This window comes from Peromyscus eremicus, chromosome 13 (genome assembly GCF_949786415.1).
Source record: "Peromyscus eremicus chromosome 13, PerEre_H2_v1, whole genome shotgun sequence".
Classification (NCBI taxonomy): domain Eukaryota; kingdom Metazoa; phylum Chordata; class Mammalia; order Rodentia; family Cricetidae; genus Peromyscus; species Peromyscus eremicus.
Window position 1 is genome coordinate 18,955,195 of NC_081429.1, and position 25,748 is coordinate 18,980,942.

The 25,748-nt window shown below is 38.4% G+C and overlaps 1 protein-coding gene across 8 annotated transcripts in view; it reads left to right on the forward strand.

The window, feature by feature from the left end:
• Fer (FER tyrosine kinase) overlaps positions 1-25,748 on the forward strand; it is a 324,556-nt gene that overhangs the window by 96,492 nt on the left and 202,316 nt on the right. For 3 of the 8 annotated variants that reach the window (XM_059277953.1, XM_059277955.1, XM_059277954.1), the window contains exon 9: positions 3,437-3,626. In XM_059277953.1, the coding sequence (XP_059133936.1) occupies positions 3,437-3,626 (190 nt within the window). Of the gene's footprint in view, positions 1-93; positions 204-3,436; positions 3,627-17,898; positions 18,033-19,762; positions 19,959-25,748 lie in introns of those variants that run through there. The other 5 variants (XM_059277957.1, XM_059277959.1, XM_059277960.1 and 2 more) reach the window with 5 other exon arrangements.

Here is a 25,748-nt window from a genome sequence, read left to right on the forward strand (position 1 = left end):
TGTGTTTCTTCTTTCCTCCTTGGCACCCTCCTATTCTGTTTTTTTCTTCGAAAATTTCACCACCTCCAGTTGGCGATGCTGCCTCACACGTGCGTGAGGGCGTGTGCCGTTAATGGCCCCCACGGCGCTGGCTGCTGTGGAGCTGGGACGTTCAGCCTCCTCGGGCATCGGCCTCCAGCATCTCAGCCCAGGGGACGTACATGGTACATGCCAGTCCTGTACCCAGGCCCGTCCAGGCAGGGCACCCTGGAACAGAGGTACCCACAGGTAGGGGTGGAGCTGGCTTCGGACTTCACCCAACCTCCCACGGAGGACCTGCAGGCTAATAGAATTTTTAGGAGTTAGAAGGGTTAGCACGGCCGGGTTTTCAGGGGTGAGGGCTAATGAGCCCAGTCATGTAGCCTTTGTTGTCCTGAGTACTTATTGTTAGCGTCAGCGTACAGTGTTAAAATATGGAGTATATTTATGTCACTAAACAGTTACTGCTAACTCTCAGTGATTCAGAAATTGGTGGACTGAACTTTGCCTCCATATTTATATGTTAAAATCTTTTGCTAAACAGATGTTCTGAATAGGACTATACAGTGATACATTTATATTTTTTCCCTTAATATTTCCTGGGCAAGTCCTTAGTTTGTGCCATCCATATCTACCTACCTACCTACCTATCCATCCACATAAAAGTCTAGACATCTATCTATATATAAATACACACACGTAATGAGAATAAATTTTGTAGTTAAAAACATGAACTTAGGATTCTTTTTAAGGCTAGGTATGGTCATAAATGTCCAGTCTGGACCATATAGTGAGACTCTATTTTAGAAAAAGTATTATCTTTATTTTTATAATACTTTATTATCTTCAGATACTTTGTTATTTGAAAGTAATAAAACAATAAAATTACATTTCTTGAGAAATTCTGAAATTTTTCTATTATGTGTTCATATTCTTAAATTATTTCTAAATAATAGAATCCTAAAAAATTTTTACTTAATAGAATTACTTGTCCTATCAGCATATACTAGGGTCTTAAATTACATCTTTGAATTTAATATATGCCTTAAACTCCCAGTATTCACAGCTTCTGAAGGGATGTTTAAAAGATTTATCTCCAGCTTATGTCGGAACCAGGAGTGCCCAGTATACTGGCACTGTGAGGTAGCAGTAGTGCTATGTCATTCCATTTATTTCTTACTTTTGCAACCAGGTAGCACGTGGTTAAAAGCTGTAATTCAGAGACCCAAGCCAAGGGTTCTTTACCCTGGAGTGTGGTTACTATGCCCAGTGAGATTTTATTGGAGAAAAGTAATTTTTTCTTTGCAGATGGGTTCCAATTACAGATAGCTTCTTAGTTACCGGTGAACCCATGCCCATTTCCCCCTCTCTGGGACCCTGTCAGCTTGAATCTGTGCAGCCCTGAGCCTGCTACCACAGTCTGTGTGAGTTTGTTCCTATTAATTTTCTTTGTTTGGCTATTTGGTTAACATTGACTTTTTGCAACTATTATTCCTTATATATGATTTTGTATTTCATTATTGCAAAGCGTATTTTCCTTCCTCTTGCCCTGTGCAATTACCCCTTCTTAGTTATTTTCTCTTGCATTTTTTTGTTAACCTTTATGTAAGACTCCTGATTCAGTGCACTTAGAGTATTACTTTTAAGCCTATCAAATAATTTTGCCTATCTGTGACAAATCATTTTTGAATAATCTTCTGGATATATATGAGAATGTATTATGACATTTTACCTGATATATTTAGAATAATTTCTTGTACTGTTGTTGTAGTCATGATTTCTGTGGTACTTTGCTTTTGGAATGTGTGTCAGAAAGAAACTCCCACAAAGTTTAGAAAGTATAGTAATGTAATCTTTTCCAGGGTCTCCTAGTATTTTTTCTCACAAAAATGATTGTCTTAAAAATTAACATTCTCTGAATGGATTTTCTGAGAAACAGAAGTGCCAATTAATTGCAGAAAAGCAATTACCAACTAATACGCAAGGCAGCATGAATTTACCAGGAAATCTGTACAGATTTTAAAAATAGGTCACAGATTTACTGAATGATGATGATGTACATGGTGATTATCATTTATTAAATTCTGCCATTTAGAGCAGTCTGTCTTCTGGACATTTTTAGGTCTTCTCCAAATGTTCTTTATCATAAGTCTGTTTTCCCCAACTTCACACTGTTCTCTGAAATGCCTTGAACTGTTACTGAGGGTCCCACCATTCTTCCTTACGATCACTGAGGTTGTGCCCTGCTCAGTTAGATTGGGACGGAGTTCTCCAAACAGCAGAAGACACAGCTAAATAGCTGAGTGTGGTTAGCTCTGTGTATTTGTTCTGGTATGCTGTGATCTTGGAAGACAGTTACCTCACTATCTAATTCAGAAGCATGTCCTGTTGTCCAATCTGTATCTATTAATTAATAACTTAGCACAGTGCATGGTGCACTTACTTTTAAGGTATTAGTACCTTATACTTATGGGGTAGACATTCCGGCCAGCACTTTTTCTTTCTTTCTGGTGGCCTTACTGTGGGAAAATTAGCTTGCAGTTCCCACTGTGGGGAGCCCTGAGGGCCAGCTCTCTAAAGGAGGGATGGGAAAATCTCTTGTCTCCATTTTGTTCATAGGAGAAAGATTCATGGACTTAAAGCTCACTCGGTCATCGTCAAGTCTGAATCCCTGCCATGTTAATGTTCCCTGACTCAAAACATACACCTCATAATATACAGCTCAGTGCACAGGCTATCTCCTTAATTTTATTAATTTTACCCCAGGAACATGTGATACTTTTAAGTATTTAATTCTTGAGATTTGAAGTTAACTTAATATTTTGATTTTTGTCATTTTTTTCAATCTGTTTAGGACCTATACTCCTAAACCTAGCTCCTGGTGAGGTAGACAGTTTATGTATAAAAGAAAATAAGTGCCATAGACCATAATTTATTTTAAAGTGTCTTGAATGACTTATTTCCATTTTATTAATCCTGACATCCAGTAGCCATTGTTATTAAAATCTGTTTTCATATTTTGTATGATTGTGAAGGAGTGCTGTGGAGGAAAATGAAAGTTTACAAAAGCATAATCTGCACACAAACACACAGACACATATACACACATAGACAGGCACACACACATAGACATACATAGATACACATCATAGACACACATAGGCACACACAGGCGCACATACACATAGATACTCATACACACTTATACACATACAAAGACACATAGCCATAGACACAGATACACATATACACATGGGCACAGATATATACACACACACAGACACAGATACACACACAGGCACACATGCATACACACACACGCACACACACACACACACACACACACACATACTTTTCCATTACTGCTTTTACTTCTTGTTGAGTTGGAGTAATATATGTTTACTGTATTTCGTTGTAGCATTGTGCTGCTTCTGGGCCAAAAACAGGCACTTGAAGAGTTGAAACAGTCAGTCCAGCAGTTGAGATGCACTGAGGCAAAGTGTGCAGCACAGAAAGAATTATTGGAGCAAAAAGTACAAGAAAATGATGGGAAAGAACCGCCTCCTGTGGTGAATTACGAAGAAGATGCACGATCAGTCACATCAATGGTAAGCTCTGGAGCGTCCAGCACCGACCAGAGTGTCTGGGTAATAAGTGAGCACGAAACTCATTTTGGTTTGCTGTAACAAATTATTACTCCTGTTAACATGCAGGTCCTATTAAACTTATTTGTAAGTACAGTATAGACTTACCTGTCAGTCACCTCAGGTCACCTGGAGAGCACTTCAGGAGCCACCCGTAGAGTCAGAGGACAGAAAGCGCTTCTCTTGCCTTCAAAACTGGAAGGATAGACTGCAGTTGTTTTTATTCCTGGGAGGCAGCAGGAAGGTAGGGTTTCATTTCAAGATAGAAGTAAGAATGAGGAGAAAGTTATAGTTTGTTCAGAACCATGAAACTCTGTCTGCCTTAGATTGATAGTCTGTTTACTTTTTTTCACAGTACAAAAAACGATTTAGCTTAAATTTTCATTCTTTATTTGTTCAGATTTACAAACTTAAAATTCACTTTAATTTTAGTTTTACCCGCTTAATGCCTAATATATATCAATCTGTCTATCTAATCTATACATCCATCCATCCATCCACCCACCCATCCAACCACCTACCCACCTACCTACCTCATCTATCTTTCATCTATGTTGGAGCAATTTTGCTCACTGGGGACATGTGGGGGACATGTGGCAGAGTTTCTAGACTTTTATGTCACAGTGACCAGTGGATACTATATAGAACCCGTGAAACCTCCTATTATGCATAGAATAGTCCTTTTATTCATATGCCCAGTGAAAACTATCCAGGCTAAAATTTCAGGAGTGCAATGCTTGAAAAATTCTGAGGTAAGTCTTTATTGTTTTCTCTGGGCAGCTCGATGTATTCCATAGATGGAAGTATTTTGATTTAAGAATTTATAGTCAGCATTTTAGTAACTTTGCAGTTTATGTTATCTTAAATAATATAATGTGTTAAGTAGATCCAAATGTCTCCACAGACCATACTTAAAACTGCAACAACATATTCATAGAAATGAATATGTAGTTCTTGAATATTATAATCATTGCTGCTTTTGTTATCAATTGAATTTTGCTGATGTACACATTACTTTGCAAATTATGGTCTGTTCTCCAGTATCATGCTTTCTGTCAGGATCTGAGCAAAGGTCCATGGGATTCTTTCTTCTCCTTTATGATTCTTGATACCTTTTGGACATACATACTCTTTCAGAAGAATTCACATTCATTTCTTTCACTTGGCTTTTGAAAACCTTTTATTTTTTGTTTGATTATTATTTGTAATATTTCTTTGCCTGTATATGAGTGTGGAATTGGCTACTTAATTACTTGATGGTTTGACAGTCTTAGATTATAATACTTCATAATTTATTTTAAGTAATTTAATGTGCACATAACTTATATTAGTATTAGTATGGTAGAATAAAAAGTAGTTATTCAAGTTGCCAGATAATAGCTATTCCCAGTGGATAGCTATAATTTAAAAGCATGGCTTTTAAGAATTTCTGAACCTTTAGAGTTTAATTCTTAAGTTATCAAAGAAAAGATGTTTACCAATTCAATTGAATAAACATATTTTCATAGAGAATAGACAATAAAGTTTAAGAAAGCAAATTGCTCTTTTATACCATCAGCCTCTTTTCTTAGACGAGTTATATGATTTTATAACCAATGATACTACCTTGCTAGTTTTAAATAGTGCTGCCTGTTTTATTGTCTTCAATTTATTTTCAGTAATTGAAATAGTGATTATAAGTATCTCTTATCTACTCATTGAAACAATGCCTTTAGTAAGTTTTTAATTAAAAATTAAAAATTTTCCATGTGGTGGTGGTATACACTTCTAATTCCAATGCTTGAGAGGCTTAGGCAAGATGGAGACATCATAGGAAATATGAGAAAACTCCATCTCAAATCAAAGCAAACCAAAATGAAAATTTAGTAAGGCTTTCATTGAAAAATTCACCAGGTTTTCAAAAGTAACACTGTATGTTATATGTAGTTTAAAATAATAGGATCATATTTTACAAATTACTTAAGATTTCCCACAAACTGATGTCGATTAAATGCTTTGCAGTATATTTATGAGGAAGGAATATATCTGATGCACAGTTCTTATTGTTAATACTTCCACTGTATTGGTGAAAATTTTGCATTCTTTGACTTTTTCAACTAGTGTTTATAATATATATTTTCAGTTTCATTGAAAATAAAAAGTATAAGGCTTAAATGGTTTTCCCCAAAATGACTATTTAAGCATCGTTTAATGAATAGCATTGTAAACTAAGTTAGACTGTGTGTGAGGGGGAAGGGCCTGAGGGACAGGAGGACAAGAAGGGACATTGGGAGAAGAGACAGTGTCATGTGTTCCAGATTTCAGTATACCTATCATCTGTCTGTCTGTCTACCTACCTGTATCTCTGTGTCCATCTCCCTCCCTTCTGTAGAGTAGGAGACATCAAAGCAGAAGGATAGTGATCAGGGAGGAAAGGGCAGCCTCTCAGGGAACTGAGGACTTACGTGTATTGGACATTAGTTCCACAGCTCTTGAGATTAGAACACTGTACCCTCTGAGTCAGGTTAGGAGTGTGGGCTCTGTGTAGACTCCCCTTGTGTAGTTCTGCAAACGTCAGGGTTTTCTGGTAACCAAGGAGACATAAGCTCTGGCTTTACTATTCGTTTATTAAACACTTTTTTTTAGTTTATTAACTGTCTAGTAGTAGAACACAATAAGCTTTATCTCAGTATCTGTTACTTGAGGAATTAGACTTTCTTTTCACCCCAGAAGTACTTGTTTGTTTTATGACAACTTTGGACCAAATACAGTGATTTTGATGAAAGGCCTGCTTGTATGTCAGATTTATGTGTCTAGAGCTTAAGGCAGCCACAGAATGCCTTCCTACTTCTAAGACATGTTTAACTCTCCTATAAGAGAGCAGGCTTCACTTTGATATTTCCAAAATTAGCATTTTGTGTGAAACCCTTTGTTAGACTGAGACACAACATATATTTATCTTCTTTGCATATATTGAGTAGCTGTTCTTAGTTGAACAGCCGTAGTAATAGTCTTGTTAGGCTACATTTTCAACCTATGAAATATCTGATCTTTTAAGAATTGCCTGTTATTATGGCTCATGGTATTCTTCACAGTAGTGTCTCCTGTTCAGTCTTATGCTAAGAACACTCACCTGCTCTAAAATGAAAGCAAATTGACAGCGTTGTTGAGTTTTATCTTTATCATTGTGAGGTATGTTTTCTTTCAATCACTGACATTAAATCTCCATTGTGAGCCTTGCTCACCAAATGCTGTCCTGAGCAGAGTAGCAGACCAAGAGTCAGAAGACTGGAGCAGCTTTTCTGTCTGTGCTGTAATTAGTCAGGCTTTTTAAACATCTGTGAGTTTTCCATTCCATAGATACCGAAGAGAGGTAATAAGTATACATTTATTCTATATATTGAAAGCACTGTAAAACAAATAGTTCTACTTTACATTTTTTTAGTTACATCTTAGTTCATGTATAAGTTAACCAGCATATACTCACTGTAAGAGTGAGTTAATAGATTTATGAAGGATTATGCTGTATGTTTCTAATTGATAAAGCAAAGCCTCATGTAATGCCTTTGAATAGCAGTGTATGTACATGGGCACGTACATGTGTTGTCTGAGTGTTCCTAGCTTACTCCCCAATTCTCTTCCTAAGAAGTAATTTTCTAGAAGTATTATCTGCAAATAGAAGCATGCATGTAAATTATAGGCCTCCCGTTCTTTTTTACATAAATAGAAGAGCATACAATATTATCTGATGCATTTTGCTTGTTTTATGAACTGAACCTTAGATTTCATTTTATAATAGTGTATATACACTGTATGACTCTTTTTCTACTTATTCAATAAGTAGGTTATTTATTGATGGTCAGGTGTTATGATGGTTACTTTTAGTTTTCAACTTAATGTTATCTGGAAAGTCCTGAGAAAGAGACTCTCAATGAAGGATTGTCTTCATTGGGTTGGCCAATGAGCATGTCTGTGGGGGATTGTCTTAGATATTTGTTATGGGATGATCTGTCCCATTGTGGGTGGCACCATTCCCTTGGAAGGGGTTCCTGAACTATATGAATGGAAAGATTGAGCCAAGAAAGCAAACAAATGAACATGTGTGCATTCATGTCTCTGCTGACCGTGGATGTGGCGTGACCAGTTCGCTCAAGCTCTGCTGCTGTGTTCTGCAGTAGTGGACTGAAACCTGAAGTTGTGAGTTAAGATAAACCCCCTTTCTCCAAAGTTGCTTTTTGTGAGGGTGTTTTTATCACAGCAACAGAAGAGAAACTAGAGCAGCCATTCAGTACTATTTTAGAGTCTTACAACACAGCCATGAGCAAGACACATGATTCTTTGTGCCTGTATTCGCTGCTTTTCCATTGCTGTGAGAGAATACCCATATGAAAAGCAACTTTGGGAAAAAAGGTTTGTTTTAGCCAGTAATTCAAGAGTGGTAGATCTTCTTGGCAGGGAATACATGGCAACAGATGAGAAGACATGGACAGGAGCAGGAAGCTGGCTGGTCACATTTTCATCCTCACACAGGACGCACACAAAGTGAACAGGAAGTGAGGCCAGGTATAAACCTTCAAAACAGTGCCACCACCTGGGGGCCAAGTATTTAAATATATGAACTATGGGGGACATTTCTCATTCAAACCACCTAAGTTCTGCCAGGGTCTTCTCTTCTCATTGGTAGAGACAGCATATAAGTAATTAAACACAGAGTATGTTTGGTGGGAACTTCTTTGGGAAAATGCAGCAGCAACTAGTGTCAGAAGAGGGATGTGAATAATGTGTGTTTGTGTAGAGAGGTCAAGGGAGACTCTCCTGATAAAGTAGCATCTGTACAGAGATCAGAGGGGGCAAAGGGGACAAATGAGATTGGATCCAGTGACAATGAGCAAGGCAGAACTTTAGTTGTTTTTTGAGAAGTTTCGTCACTGTGAGTCACCAGACTTAATCTTTCCAATAGCCAGTTTTCAAAACAGTGGTAGTTAATTGTTTCATTTTTCCTCTTAGAACATTAGGCATAAATCAGGTGTGGTGAACACCGGTTAATGCCAGCATCTAGGAGGCTAGGTCAGGAAAACCGTGAGTCAAAGGCAGGCATACATAGCGAGGCCCTTTCTCACAGAACAGCAGCAGCAACGAAGCAAAAATAAAAGCGAAACAGACACACAAGATAGGCACACTTGTGGAACTGAACACTGTTCTTACTCCACAGCAAACTTGGTAGAAGACGAATTGCGTTGTACAGATTAAAATTCAGCTTTGGAGCAAACTCTTTGCTTTCAGCCCAATCCTTTGTCTCCTAGCCGTTGAAGGGAACTAGGGAAGAAGACAAAGGAAAAGTAGACCTAAGTAGCTGCACAGGAAACGGTGAGGGGAAGAAGACAAAGGAAAAGTAGACCTAAGTAGCTGCACAGGAAATGGTGAGGGGAAGAAGGTTGCTGGAGTCAAGAGAGGAAGGTAAATGGTAAAGACAGAGAGAAGCAGAGAATGCCAAGACTGGATGGAGGTGGGTGAAGAAAACACAGAAGCCGCTGTGAAGAACAGGGACGAGGACAGCTGTGACTGCAGCCCTGGCCTTCATCTCCTCTTCTCACCCCGTCCTCCCACAAGTCCCGCTGGACACAGGGCGCTGGGATGTGACCCATTTGTCGGCCCTGCTCTGCTCTCAGGTTTTTATTACTAATCCCTCCTGTGACCTGGACTCTGTTACACTGTTAAACTGGAAGTGCGGAAGGTAAGCGTTTCTAGGCAGCAGGCACTGACTAGGTTAACAGTTTCAGTGACAACTGTTCAAAGTTACGGAAAGGTTAACTTACACGTGTCAGAATTTTGTTTTATGGTTCAATAAAATCTGCCCTACGGCAACAATTTGGGAATTATGAATTTAAGAAAATTCAGTCTTGTTTGGTTCAAGTTTTAGGTCAAGAGAAAAATTACTATTTTAAGAAAGTCTGTTTCCCAGAAGTTTTTATTGGGGAGTATTTAATATGATAAAATGAAATGGAAAATATCCACAGTAATTTAGGAACTTGTCTTAGCTTTAGTTATCAACTTTATACAATCTAGGGCCATCTAAGAGGAAAGCCTGAAGTTAGGCTTTGCCTATGTGACATGGGACTATGGGCCTGTCTGGGGGGATTGTTTTGATTATGAATAGATGGTGTACAGCTTAGGACCATCTAAGAGGAAAGCCTGAACTTAGGCTTTGCCTATGTGACACGGGACTGTGGGCATATCTGGGGGGATTGTCTTGATAGTTAATAGATGGTGGTAAACCCAGCCCACTGGGCAGGGGGGCTTGGACTAGATAAGGAGTCTACCTGAGCATGTGATTCCGGGAGTGCGTCATCGAACACCATCCCTTCATGGTCTCTGCTTCAATCACTGCCTCACTCTCTGCCTTCATTTCACTCAGTGACGGATTTTATCTTGGAAGTGTAAGCCAAATGCAGATTTTCCTCCCCTAAGTTGCTTTTGGTCATAATGTTATTATTGCAGCAACAGGAAGGAGAGTAGAAAGAAAAAAAGACATCTGAAATGTTGTTTATTGTGGCATTTATGGGGTTAAGGAGTGCTTTGTATGTAGTTACTTCATTTGTTGTAAATTATGTCATGGGTATTTAGAGACAGCTTATGTATTTAACCATTACAGATGTCTGTATATTTTGATGTTAAAAGCCTTTTCCAAGTTTATTAGATGTAAAACATTCAATATTTTTGACATTGATTGGGCTCCAGTGCAGCTGAGAAGAAGACTCTTTTCTTGTTGACTCTTATCTTGTTCTCTCAATGCTTGAACGACTTAAGATGAATTCAGATCATCACAAAAACACTGAGACACATTTTTATTCTGGCTTTGTGTATAATAGAATTATATAGACTTTATTTAATTGTAATCAGTTTAAGAATTGTTTGATCTTTTGAAGTATTTGATTCTTGTATTATATCTAAAAAGATTAAGTAGACACAGGATTAGACTTTTTGATCATTTTTTTCCTATATGATGCAGTGAATATTTACTGTCAGCTTGCACTTGTATAGCTGTGTTAGTATGATAAAAATGTATTTAACCAGAAGATTCTTGAGTTAGGAGTGAAAGCCATGAGGTATTTCTGTATTTTAAAGAAATATAAGATTATACAGATATAGTTATACAGACAAGTTGATTCAGATTTTTCACTGGCAGTTTAACTTACCAACAGAAATTAATGCCTACGCACTTTCTAGCATTTGATGACAGCGTACAATTTAGAGGTCTCATTTTAATTTAGTGGTTGCTCATTATAATTTGGAAAGTTGTACTATGGAATTAAGTCATAATTGTTTCTATTTTGGAAGTCATACTATGCTTTTATGGTGATGGGATAATGAGTGCAAGTACTTAAGGCTTTTGGTAGATGGAGAATAAAACAAGCATGGTCTACCCATACTATGAAAAAAAAAAACTGGCCTTTTGCTTGCCATAGGAATATGAAAGCCTGATTTAATTGTTTCATTTCTTATGGGCTTTTTGGCTGATTTGTGGGAATACTGCCCCTTTCCCACTTCTCTGAGCCAGAAACAGCTGTGACTTTGTGCCAAGCAAGCCATACAATTTGATTTGTGATCAGAACACATGGGGACATTTCAGTGTCCATCTCATTTTGCAGAGTCCATTAGCTGATTGACTGGAGGTGTGAAAGTGCTGATGACCAGAGAACTTTCTTATTCCTAAGGATGGCAGCCCAGTGGAATGACTGTAGGAGTTGAAAGATCCCAGGATTTTTGCCTTAGATGGTTAGTCAAGATGTCTACTAGCTCTGACCATAAGAAACATCATACCATAAGACTTTTGTCTTGCTGTAACTGTTGTTAATTAACACTTGCCTCCTGACTTATTCCATAGACCATCTAAGGTAGCTAAAGACAGTAAAATTCAGCAAAATACAAAGTTACAACCAGGAAAATTTGAATTGTAATAAGATATCAAGACTATGTAGACCATGCCCTGTAGGTGTGGCTACTACTCTTAAGCCATTACTTGGTAAGCATCTCAAAGGTAAAAATAAATATAAGATGAAGTCATATAATCTTAAGTAAAAGAAGGCATGTCACGGTGCAGGAAAGAAAAATTTTCATTGTATTTAGATGTAATAAGATATATACCAGACACTTGCACGCTGACATGGTGTGACCACTGTCACACACATACTATGTAACCCTTGATGACATCACAGCAGCTAATGTAGGGATGCGGTTTAGAAAAGCATCTAACACAGAATCTAGAATCCCTCAGGAGAAGAGGAGACCATGACACCAGAATCAGTTCTGTAGGGTGAAGAATACAACTGTCAATTGACTTCACTTTGAGTAGACAGCATGGATGTGCTCGAAGTTTTTTCCTTGTAGGTTGGGCTCAGTACACTTGCTGATAATCCCAGTTACTCTGAAGACTGAAATGGTGATATTGTAAATTCAAGACCAGCTACACAGCTTGACACAAGCTTGTCTCCGAAGAAAACTAAACAAGAACCAACCCAAGCCCCAGAGTTTTGTTTCAGTACCACTCCTCTTAGCTGAAGTTGGAATATGCAGTGGATAATAGATACTCTATACTTGTTTGAGGCTAGCTCTCGATATAACATTAAAGCATTTAGTCAATTCCTTATTTTTTAAAAAATGAACATCTCTGGTATCTTTAAAATTGTTGGGAATATTTTGTATTAAAATAATTATGTTTGTAGAAATGTTTTCTATAATTCTAATTTTCTCTTTTTTAGGATTAAAAATATTGTTACTGATGGTGATTGACTGGAAAATTTCAGTCTTATTCTTCAACTTTGGACTATAGTTTTATGATGTATTTTGCTTATTAATGTCTCATTATTCCTAGTTATTATTAATTTTACCTAATAAATTTCTTTGCTGCCTTCATAGAAAGTCAATCTTGATATAGATTTTTAAGGATTTTAAAGATAAATAATTGCAGGGTACTGAAAATTTTGATATTTAACGAAGACGTGTTTCATTTTGGAGGGAAAGTTTTTCTTTTCTTTTTTTAAATTTATTCTTCTCTCAGACAATATACCCTGACCACAGCCTCCACTCCTTTTGGTCTCCCACCTCCCTCTTCCCCAGATCCAGTACTCCATTTCCGTTAAGAAAAGAGCAGGCCTCCCAGGGGTATCAGTTGAGCAGGGCATAATAAAGTGTAATAAGACTAGGCACAAACCCTCATATCAAAGCTGGATGAGGCAACCCAGTAGAAGGAAATGAGTCAGAGACACCCCCACTCCCACTGTTAAAAGTTCCACAAAAAATTTTTTTGGTATCTATCACAGTTCAAAATTGAAATTTCCCAAGAGTATTTGATAGACAATTTGCTTCATTAGTGCTTAGAGAAATACCAAGTCTCCTGTGGTAGATTGTATCGACTCATTTAAGTGAAGTGCTAAGAACAAGGCTTCCATCCTTAGTTGTTCTTTGCCATGTGATGGCCAGTTTGCTGATTAGATAGCAGTATTTCATTCCAACAGTCTTCCTGAGCGGTTACAGTTCAGAGAAGAACTTCTAAATCTCAGGAGAGTGGAAATCCATCAATTTTCTGACATTAAGGTTACATTTTATCCGGGCTTTGAGGTTAAACCGGTAGATCAACTTTGTATTCAGAGGGTTTGAAAATTCATCTAAACTATGACTGATTGGCCACAGGGTAGGTGTGTAACTTCTCTGAAATAAGGTTCCTTGTTAGAAGGGGCAAGTTTTGGAACAATCACACAATTGTTTAGAAAGTTGAATAAAGTAATATGTAAAAATGCTTAATTCAATGCCTTACATATGGGTAAGTTTATTAAATAGGAACTATAAATAAGAGAAATTGTTATCGTGGCATCTCCTAAGTTTTTTTAATATATAATGTTGGAGACTACATTCTGTGTTAACATACCTTAGTTCTTTTTAAAGGTACAGTAACTCAAGGTGTAGGGAATTACCAGCAGAGGGAGCTCACTGTCAGAAAACCAACACCTGTAATTGAGATAGCCTGGTCCCTTTTAAGAAATAAAGCAAATGCACATATGGAGGCTCTGTTTTTATCATGCCTACCAGAGGCCACTACCTTGCTGTATAGTTTTATAGTATGAAGAGAAATGCTTTCTTTTGATTTTAAATTCTTTATTTCATCCAATGCCAATATATAAGGTATGGCTGTTTGTTTCATGACTAAGACACTTTTAATAAACTTAATTTACAAACACTGGCTTAGAACTTGAACAGTTTTATGCCGTAATTGAACTGATGGGCTTACATGTGAGTTACCAAACAAGGATTTTGCCACTCAGACAGGCTTTCATTTCTGTGTAAATAGGATAACCTAACACCTCAATCAGCTATTCACACCAAAATCAAAATGGAAGAATCACCTACTGTACAGTCTTCTACAGGTCTCACATGCACTACTTAAGTATGTTCCCATTACATTTCCTGCACATTCCTCTTGTCAGTATCTCCACTATGATGACTTAGGTAAAACTCACCACAAACTTGGTCTGAACCATTTACCAGTCTGTGTGCTCCTTTGCCCTTCCTACATTTTATTTCCTATTTAAAGTGATCTCATTGTGTGAATGAACTGTTATTCTTCTGCCTGTGATCCTCCAGTTGCACCTCCATCACTAGTATAAAATTCACATTCCTCATGGTATCTTGAACTATATGATTTTGTCTCTGAGTACCACCTCCCATCAGCAGCTACCCTCTCGTCCTCACTGGCCACACTGTAGCCACTCTAGTCTATTGGGCTTTGAAAACACAGAGCTTCTCACTTTTCTGCCTTGATGTGTCTTTTCTCTACACTATTCTCGCCTAGATGTTTCTAGGGACTAATTACCATCCATTATTTTAGTTCTTAGGATATTCGTGTGTGTGTGTGTGTGTGTGTGTATGTGTGTTTGTACTTTTCAAATATATATTTTTAGTCTTTGAGAATCTTCTACATGCATGCAATACATTTTGATCATGTTTTCCTTACTCCTCCCACTAACTCCTCACAGACCCACCTCCCAGCTCCACTCAACTTCATGTCCTCTTTTTTTTTCTTAATTTGTGCTGCTTATGTATGCATGGTCATGGATGTAGGCGATCTACTGGAGAACAGTCCACAACCCAGGGGACACACTCTTAACAAAACCCTGACTCTCCCTCTCTCTGTAGCCATCAACTGTTGTTAATGGGCCCTCAGGTTGGGTTGGGACTAAGGATCCCCCCTCTCCCACCCTCCGTGCTGGGGTGTGGACTGGCTTGATCTTGTGTAGCCACAGCTGCCATGAGGTCATGAGAGCAGCGGTCTTGCCATTTCCAGGAGACACTTTTTCCAGGCTTCCCCAACCTTTGGCTCTTAGAATCTTTCTGCCTCTTCTCCTCTGAGTGTTGGCAGGAGCGGGTATGATACAGATGTCCCATTTAGGGCTGAGTATTCCATAGACATTATTTTTTGCACCTGCACCAGCTCTGAGTTTCTGCATTAATTGCTGTTCACTATACATAGCAGCTTTTCTGATGAGGTCTGGATGCTGTAGTAATCTATCTGTATGTAGCAGGATCCTGTGCTGTTGTTCCCTTTGTGGGAGGGACCCAGGTAGGCACAGAGTCAATGACACAGACTCTGAGAGAATGTCAAAACAACAAGCTCAGTTTATTCAGGAAGAGGCAAGCCTTATATACACTCCACCCCACCCTAGGGGGAGGTCTGATGAATAGGCATCTGCTGGTGTAACATGGCTGCCTCTCATTGGTCCAGGTCATCTCCAGATCATGTTTCAGCTGCTATTGCTAAGGCCCTTAGTCAGACCCAGGTTGGCTCTCAGAAAGTCTCTTTTTTACTTGTTTGGGCTGGCTGGCCCTCAAGCCTGTTAGGGATGAGTCATCCCATATGTGTATAGAGATACAAATACAGAGAGCAGTTTGGTACTCGTTACACTTAACAAGGTCATGGTAGTTGGTTCACCCCTAGCATTCCCAGCCGTTCTCAGCCAGACTTACAGTATATGACAAGTGTTTCCCCCTGTGGAGCAGACCTTAAATCCAATCAGAAAGGAGGTGATTATTCCCATGACATTTGTGCCACCGTTGCACCCGTGGGCATATCTTGCCATGCCATTGGTTATTGTAACTTCGAGGGTTCAAAGCTGGGTAGAACTGTTGGTGGCCTTTCCCCTCCAGCTGCCTTGAAAAACACCTTGAGTTATTGTGAAGGCTAGCCATTGGGGAGGAAGCTTCATGGTCGGTATGGACTTGATGTCTCCATGTCCTGTGACTAAAGTGAATAGTGTCTTACCATCATGTTCTCATGGGCATTGAACAATGAACCTATTTATTGGGAGTGTCTCCAGTTCACTGCTGACCAACAATGTGAGGGAAGTATCTGACACTTGGCAGTGGCTTTTTATTGGACAATCAATGGTTTTGGAATTTGTAATGGAAGATCAATTACAATCTTGGTAATTCCCATTGAACTTTTTTATATGAAAAATAATATGGAAAAAGCTTATAGCTTCCCACATGATTTTTCCAAATGTCTTTAGTGTTAGTTATCCCCTATTTCTGCCCTACTCTTCATTTCCCCACGTAAACTTCCTCCTCCTCCTCCCCTGCTTCACATGTGCTCTACTCTTCTCCCTCTCCTAAGATCTTTTTTCCCTTCCCCAATTACTCTTTTCTAGTTTCCTGGATTCTACAGATATCACAGTTAAAAACAACAAAATTCAAGGATTTGACTGAGTTTGACTGATTTGATGAGTGAGAACATGTGATATTTGTCTTTTGGGCCTTGATTGCCTCACTCAATGTATATATTTTCCAGGTATATCCATTTACCTGCAGTCTCCTCCTCCTCTACAGTTGACTAAAATGCTACAGCACACAGGAATCTTCATTATCTGTTCAGCAGTTGTAGGCTCTTTCCAGTTCCTGGCTGTTGTGAACAGAGCAGTGATGAACATGGATGAGCTAGTGTCTCTATAGCAGCACTGAGTCCTTTGAGTATGTGCCCAGGAGTGTAGAGCTGGGTTACAGGGCAGATTTAGTTCCCATTCTTGGATGAACCACCACACTGATTTTCTTAGCATTGGCACCAGTTTGCCATCCCACCAACAGTGCATGATTCTGTTCCTCTGTACCACCATTTGTCTTCATTTTTTTTTTCTTTTCTTTTCTTAGCCATCCGACTGGGATCTCAAAATAGTTTTAATTTGCATTTCAAAGGCCATTCTTTCAAGAGATTTCTCTGGCTACATTGCTATAATGAGTCCACTTACAGCCCTTCACACCCTACCCTCATCATTTAACCTGTTGCCCTTGGTCTTTTTTATATGGTACCATGTCCTAATATCTTTATCATTAATTACTACAACAGTGACTGTAACCACTATATTTTTGCTAACAAAATAGTCAACAGCTCAGCATTTCATGGATTAAATATTAATATGTGTATTGATATATGTATTAACTCCTTTGTTTAGAGGTGTGTGTGTGTGTGTGTTTATTTTGTGTTTCCTCCCCAGTAATACCTATTTATGCCCAAATTCAGTTTGTGAAGACAGACACTTTGATTGTATTTACTTCTGCTTGCTTGGTCTTGCATAGTGTTTGCTATATAGATTCAGCAAATAAATATTTTTCAAGTGTAGGACAGGCTGTTAGAATTCCCGGTAACAAAGAGTCATTGGATATTTATACAAAATACTTTTCTGGGGGAGGAGGACATTTTCAACCATCAGAATCATGTCTGACTATTTGCAAAGTCTCTGTGAAGGAGTAGTGTCTACAGAGCAGTCTCCTCAGGTTTTAGACAAGAAATTGACAAGAATGTTTATTGAAGGTTATAATGTGTTAAGTTCCTTTTGGAATGGGCAGTATACTTTTAGCATGGCCCCCAAACAGGTTTAGATTTAAAGAGAAAAGGATGTTTAACCTTCAGAAATATAAAATTATAGATTCCTGACTCATTAAACCTATGGTTTTTGTTTCAGAAACTGGGAACTAATGCATCATCCATATTATTATTGTCTTTATATGTGATCTGAAAGAGGGTCTGCTTAGCAACATTAAGTGATTTAAAATACTTTTAGTTACAGAAAGCAAAACTAATGGTATATATGGTGCAAAGGAAAATAACCAGATTTAGCTTATTTCTGGGGGTAAACTAAGAATCAAATATAGCTGCTTTAGATTTTTATTTTTTGGCTGTAAATATTAATTTTCATTTATTTCTATCTCCAAGATTGCTTGCAGATATAAAATTTTGTGATTTTTGTGAGCCTGGGTGAGTGCCTGGCACCCAGTAAATCCTCACTGAATACTGAAAGAATAAATGAATATAACCAAGCTGTAAGTAAGCACCAAAGATAGGAAAATGTAAGTAAATTTATTCAGATATAGAAGTCAAAATTACTTGTTTAAAATGAGCTAAGAAATGTGAGACCCACAAAGAATATTAAGAAGCATTAGTGTTGTTCCATGTTACCTACCCCCACTTAAGCAGAAGAGAATTAGTGACTTGTTAAAGTGTATCTGGAGACTCCTTCCTGGGAAGAGTGCTTTGGGGAAGGGAGTAACTCAAGAGGCAGAGTGTTACAGAACTGCACAGTTCTGTCCTAAAGTTCTTTGGGTTTCAGTCCCGATTGGCTGCTTACTGAAGGCATGACATTGGGAAGTTATCTAACCTCCATGTGCCTCAGCCTGAGCATCTGTGAACTCAGGTGTGCAATAGGATCTGTCATAGGGCCAGTGTGAAGGATTCAATGAAAAGATCCTCATCAAATGGCCAAGCCAGTAATAGCTCCTAAGAAATATTCTATCCCATGTTGCTTACTGTTATTTATCAGTGGAAAACTTTATGAAATTGTTATTTGAATGTAAAATGAGAAGTTTCTGATAGGCATGATATAAACATGAGTGGATTTTTATGTTCGGCAAAGTTAACTGGACACACAGTCAGTCAGTGGAAATTGGACAGAGATGAGATTTTCTACTTTAGTTAATGTTGGATCTCACAATGTAACACAAGCTGGCCTTGAACTTGCATTTCTTTTGCCCCCTACTGAATGGTGGGATTGCTAGCATGTGCCACCAGGCCTCTCCTCAATTCTTTCAAGTGCATTAAATTGGAAAGAATAGGGTGATTTAAAGGAGAAATGTTTATGTCAGACTTGTGATCCAAAGAAGTTTTAAAGCCGAGACCTGTCTAGTAGGTCTCTGTTGCCTTTAAAGGGTTTTCTTGCTTAGTTTCCATGAAGTCTTAGGAACTCTCTTCCACCCCCAGTCACGTTCTGGCCAAGGGTGCACACACGGAAGCTTAGTGCTCTGGTGTCAGAAGCAGTAAGGTTGCAAGCATGCAGCCAGTCAGGGCTCCATAGGGAGACTGAAGAGACACTCACAGGCACGAGAAGAATGTCCTAGACTGAACTTGGAAGCACAGTATGCGGTGTCTAACTGTTGCATGGAGTGCTTCCCCACAGCAGGTAACACTTTCTAGAACAGGTATTCAGAAGAGAGTCTTCTGTCCAGTCTGCACGTTCATGGTTTTGGGTATCCCGAGCACTCCTCTCTTCCAGCCCTGCTGCTCACTGGGTATTAATAGGCTCACTATATTCTTGCTCTAAGGAAATTTGGAATCTGATGAGACATTGATGATCATCTGGACATAATTTAGATTATTCTACATCTGAGAAGAAGAATTACAAAGTATTACGAGTTATATATACTTCCATAAAATAAAAATGGAGGCAATTTAAAGCAAAGCTTCCTTGCTCAGTTCTCTGAAGCTTTGTTTCTGGACATACTTGGAAGTGTGCTGAGTTCCTGGGGATTCTGAAATGGCAGCTATTCAGTGGCATGCTGTGGAGGAAGAAACTAGGTTATTTTATTCAAATGATTGATGAAGAATGGCATCTATTTCTTAGAGAGTGGGTCTTTTTTTAGTGCACATGGATGCCACACAACGAAGTCAAACAAACCCCCAGCATTCGTTGGCTTAAAGATCTATTTGATCCAGGGCTGACTGATCCAGTTCCCTGCCAAAAGAGGGAGACACTGTGCAATAGGAGCTCAAGGGCTGTGTCTTTTCTATCTTGCTTTTGTCTCAGACAGGAAGATCTGTGGATACATTGACTTCAGTGGGCACACTGTTAGTAGTTGTAGCTAAGATTTGAGATGGAGCAGAGAGTGGAGTGTCCCCATTGTGAGGGTCAGCTGGAACCTGATTGTGACTCCAAGTACTGTAAAAATTGTGCTGTAAAGTTGAGCCCTGAACCTTCCGCATCAGAAATCCAGAGATACCAGGTAAGGAAGAAGGGGCTCCAGCCTATACCAGGGCTTGGTTATTGCCTAATAGTCCTGGAGATCATTGGCTTTGTTAATAATGTCAATAGTTTTCATTTTGTTTTTTTTTTAACAGTACTCTTATTCAGACACCCAGCCAAGGATATGGGGGTGGTGGTGCTAGTCTTCACTATTTGTTTGTTTCTCCTTCACCTCTGAGGTGTGAGAGGAAAACAGGTTTTCTAATCTGTGAGAAGTGCACTCTGTGCAGAAAACAGAAACACAATTCAGTTTAGAATGCGCAATGGTGTTCAGACTGCTCTTCTAAGTTTCAGTCTTTATTGCCTACTGAGCTCAATAGAAACTTCATTTTCAATTTCTGTGACTAAAGGAGAGTAATATTTTTTTCTTGAACAAATATATTAGATAATTAGGGACAATAATGGAGAAGCTTCTCACAGTTCATGACTGTAGCTCAGTGCTGTTTTTATAAACCAGAACTTACAGTTCAATTTAGTAATCTGAAATACACCAACTGTTAATCTTTTATTGTATAGCCTATAATTTCTGTGGATAATAGGAATAGTGTTCTATACCTATACCACATCTGCTGTGTTTGTAAGGAGTTTCATGAATATTTTGTTTGTTTGTTTTTAATTCATACTTAAACTTCCTGAATTTGCTAATTAAGGCCCTGATATTTTAGGCTATTTTTTGTCCACGTTTTCTATGTTAGGAAAAACAATTCTGACTTTGAAATCAGGTTGGAAATACCAAAAAAGAATGTTCAATGACCACGTAGTTGCCTATTTTTTTAAATTATCTTTGAAAGGAATGGAAATAGATACACAATTTCTGTCTTAATGTTACTTAATGGAATATTTGGATTATGATATTCTAATGAAGTATCTTGTCATTAGGTAATACTATTCATAAATTTAAAGATCAATTTTGTGTACAAGAGTTTTATGGTATCTCAATTTGTGAATTCATAAAAATATTAGAGGACATAAAATGCTTTGAGATTGTCCTGTATAATCTATCATTGTATAGTATCTCTGACTTCCAAGGTATCAATGTCTTAAATAGCTAGCTGATGACATGTATAACTCACTCTTTAGCTTTAAAAATAAGTTTTGCTTTTTATTCCTCATTTTTGTATATTCTTTTATCTTTGATGTTTTATACTTACATTTTGTTATTTGTATGTTGGTTTTAAAGTATAATTTTGTGTCTTTTTTAAAATTGTTTTTTATTTTCTTTTTCCTTTGAATCAATTTTACTACATTTAAAAATGGTGTTTTTTTAAAAATACTAAAAAATTAGTATTTTACAACTTTATGTATTTTTTAGAGAAAGTAGGATAGGGGTTTTCATGTTAATGGTGTTGGACAACCATCTTCAGAAAGATATTAAGCATAGAAGTGCACACTGAAATGAAATGTTCCAACAGCTCAACAAAGTAAATACATATTGAATTCTCATCTCTGTGAAATTTCATCCATAACCACAATGCTTTATCTGTGGTTATTAGCTAACCCTGACCTGAATGTAATGAGAGTTCGGGCTTTTGATCAACCTGGAAGTTCCCTTCTGAACATTTACCATCATCTCCCTCTAAGTCCATGGTCCGTTCTTGCTGAGACACGTGCCTCCAGAGTGGCACCAGCTGTGTCTGTGCCGATTCTGCCCCAGGTCCATTATACAGTATGTGTTTTCATAGCATCACCATTTACTTTTTTCTTTTCAGAGAGATGTGTGGTTTTGGTTTTTACTCTCTGGTGTTATTTTTATCATGTGTCCAGCTATTTTTTTTTAAATCACCATATAACACATAGTAGATGACAAGCGCTAATTTTAGGTAGGAGTTGTTCTGTTAATCAGAAATATAGATACCCTGGGACGTGGGAGTAGTCTGTAGTTTTTGTTTTTGTTTTCTGATAAAACAGAACGTTACACTGTTGTTGTTCATCATCTGCTTTTTCTTTCTCTGTAATATATTAATACTGAGGGACATATTTGAGATCCATCCTTGATTGGGATTTTAGCTCCACTACTTATCTTTATACAGTTTTCCATTTCAGCATTTTTAAAATTATGATCTCTGAAATCTCATTTTGATAAGCAAACTTCCTTTTTAAGAGAAGAATGCTCATTCTTCCCTATTCTGTGTAACTTAACATTGACAGTGGTCCTTCATGCTTCCTTCATTACTCTGGCACAATGATTGTAGATATGGGTTGTATTCCATCAACTTCCTCCTTATAGATGAAATGTTTTAAACTTCTGTTAGTTCATCTTCATTCACTAAACAATGGACTGCTGTTGGTGCTTTCTCCTCCTCCTCCTCCCCCTCCCCCTCCTCCTCCTCCTCCTCCTCCTCCTCCTCCTCCTCCTCCATCATGTGTAGCTGTCTTAGTCATTGCCCTACTGCTGTGACTAGACACTATGGCCAAGGCAACTCTTAGAAAAGAAAACATTTAATTGAGGGCTTGCTTACAGTTTCAGAGGTTAGTCCATTACTGTGGTGGGAAGCATGACAGCAGGCATGGCAGTGTGGTGCTGGAGAAATAGCTGAGTGCTGCATCTTGATCCACAGGCGGGGGCGGGGGGAAAGGAGAGGGAGAGGGAGAGGGAGAGGGAGAGGGAGAGGGGGAGGGAGGGAGAGAGGGAGGGAGGGAGGGAGAGAGGGAGGGAGGGAGGGAGAGAGGGAGGGAGGGAGGGAGAGAGAGAGAGAGAGGGAGGGGGAGAGAGGGAGGGGGAGAGGGAGGGAGGGAGGGGAGAGAGATATTGTGCTTGGTGTGGGCTTTCAAAACCTCAAAGTCACAGTGTCACACTTCCTCCAACGAGGCCACACCTACTCCAACAGGGCCACATCTCCCAGTCCTCCTAATTCTTCTCAGCTAGTGCCATTCCCTGATGACTAAGCATTTAAAAATGACACTATGGGAAACATTCTTAGCAAACCACCACCGTAGCTCTTCAAGAGTATATAAGCACTCACGTGGAAGGTCCATGAGGAATGTTAATTTCTATGCTCATTGATCTGAAAAGGGTTTTCACTAAGGGATGTTCTTAGTAAGCAAGTTTAAACTGTGTCTTTTCCCCCTTTCTTTCACCGTTCATTTTTATTGATATGTATGTGTGTATGTCCATATGAGTTTATGTGTATCATGTGCATGCAGGTTGTTTTGGTGGCCAGAAGAGGGCGTTGAATGCTCTGGACCTGGTTGTAGACTATTGTGAGCTGCCATGTTGGTGGTGGGACCAAACTTAGTTCTCTGCATGAGCAGTAAGCTGTCTAAACTGCTGAGCCATCTCTAGCCCTGCTTCACTTTTTAAAGAGGTGGAAGAAAGCGCTTAGACTCTTGTTCCTCTTTGGTAAATGCCATCAACCCTAGTTTGTATGCTTTGGCTATTTCACTTAATGAGACAAACTTGTTTAGCTAAGTTTAAATTTTTAGGAATAAACGGATTTTTTAGAACTTCATATATGAGTTCTGTATTTACATCCTTTCACTCCTCCCTCTTCTCCTTCCAGCTCCTTTTGTGTTTTTCTCTACTTCTTAAATCTGTGACTTCTTTTCGTTTGTTTGTTTTTGTTTTTGTGAGACAGGGTTGCTCTGTTGTAGTTCTGGTGCCTGTCCTGGATCTTGCTCTGCAGACCAGGCTGGCCTCGAACTCTCAGAGATCCGCCTGGCTCTGCCTCCTGAGTGCTGGGATTAAAGGTGTGTGCCACCACCGCCTGGCAATCTATGACTTCGTATCTAATTATTATTATCACACACATATGCATGTATATGTACAACATACTGATTCCATTTAGTGTTGTACCTATGTTTATGGGTTTAGTGTTGACCACTTAGGATCAGATAACCTATCAGGGGTTCATTCCTGAGGAAAATTGTGTCTCTCAGCAGTGATTGATTGCCCATAGCTCTTCATCTAATGATGGGATCCTGGTGTTGTCATTATTCAGGCCTTCTTCAGGCAACCATATTGTTGAGATTCATGAGTGCAGCTTTTCGTCATGTCTAGAAGACACTGTCCAGCAGCAGACTCTTGCAGTTTTTCTACCTTGTCTTCCAAACTGTTCTTTGAGCCTCATGTAGCAGGTGGTGCTTTGTAGAAGTGCTAGTTGGTGTTGAGTACTCAACAGTCAACCTGCCCTATGTGTTTTGACCAGTTGTAGATCTCTGTACTAGTCTCCATCTACAAAAAGAAACCTCTTTGATGAGGGGTAAGAAATACATTTATCTGAGGATAGAAGGGTAGTTATTTAGAATACAGTTGGAAATCATATTGGCCTAGGAACATGGCAATAGTAGATTCTGCTGTCAGGTTAATGACCTCTTTAGCAATGGCTAGGTTTACAGTAATCTACTTGTATATTTTTGTGGCAGTACTGTGCTGTTTTTATTACCATAACCTTGCAATATAGCTTGAAATCTGGTGTGTTAATTCCTCCAGAATTGAACTTTTTGCTCAGGATTGTTCTGGCTATCTGGGGTCTTTTGTGCCTCTATATGAATTTATGGAGTCTTTTTCTTTTTCTGTAAAGAATGTTATTTTGATGGGGATTTCATTGAATCTGTAAATTGCTTTTGGTAGGATGGTCATTTTTACAATATTAATTGTACCAGTCCATGACCATTGGAGGTCTTTTTTTTTTTATCTTCTGATCTCTTTTCAATCTCTTATTCAGAGATACAGAAATTTCATTATAGACTTTTTTCACCTCCCTGTTTAGGCTTATTCCTAGATATTTTTTTGAGGCTATTGTGAATGGGAGTGTTTCCATGGTCTCTTTCTCAGCATGCTTGTTATTGATACATAGAAAAGCTATTAATGATGAGTTCTCTGTGAATGGAGAGAATAGTAAAATAGTAAGAGAACCTATCGACTAAAAGTATTTCCAGGATGTACCTTGTCTCAAAGTTAGGAATACTTTCAAATTATGGCAGTTAGGAAAGGCACAAAATACACACAGAAGAAATTGCATAGCAAAGTCTCTAATACCTTAGCTCAAAGAAAATCAAACAATGCTTACTTACAAGTATTTTAGAAGACAGGAATGTACAGTTTGTTTTATGAAGGCAATCTGTTAAAAGATATGCCCAAATGAAGCATTTAATTTCTTGTGTTTAGTTCCAAGATAAGTTATTTTTAAATTCTATTCAAGTTTTAAAATATCTGTTAGCTATTTTATATCTTTGTAGGCCTCAAAAGAATATTCTATGTATCTATATAGTCTTTATATACTTCTGAATCAGTGAAGTTGATATTTAAAATTGTAGATTCAATTCTATAAATAATCTTGTCAACCTATCAGTATAGGAAGGAATTTTGTATTTACAGTATACTTTAGATTTGAATGTGAGAACCAGTATTCTAAATAAGAACTCATTATTATGTTCTTGGAGAAGTTATTTAAGCACTCTGCAGTCTTTGGTTTTCTGATCTTTGAGAAGAGGCTGTTACCAGGACCTGATACATGATGTAGAAGGCTGAAGCGTGCAGCACAGTGCATGCACAAGGCAAAGGTACTTGTACTTGGTGCATGGTCAGCACTCGGGAAATGCTAACCACTTTCAGCACTACGGCTGTTTTCTAAGCAGATCAATGCTTTTGTTGTTTGTTTTTTCTTGAGAGAGACTTCAAGTGGCACATTACAGCTGTCCTCTTTAACATTACCTTTAAATCATTAGCAATGTTGATGCTACTCCCGGTTTTATTCATTTGGCAGTACTTGAAGTCATTTGGCGACTTCCTGAACTTCTTTGAGAGTTAATAATTTAAAAGGCACTGAAT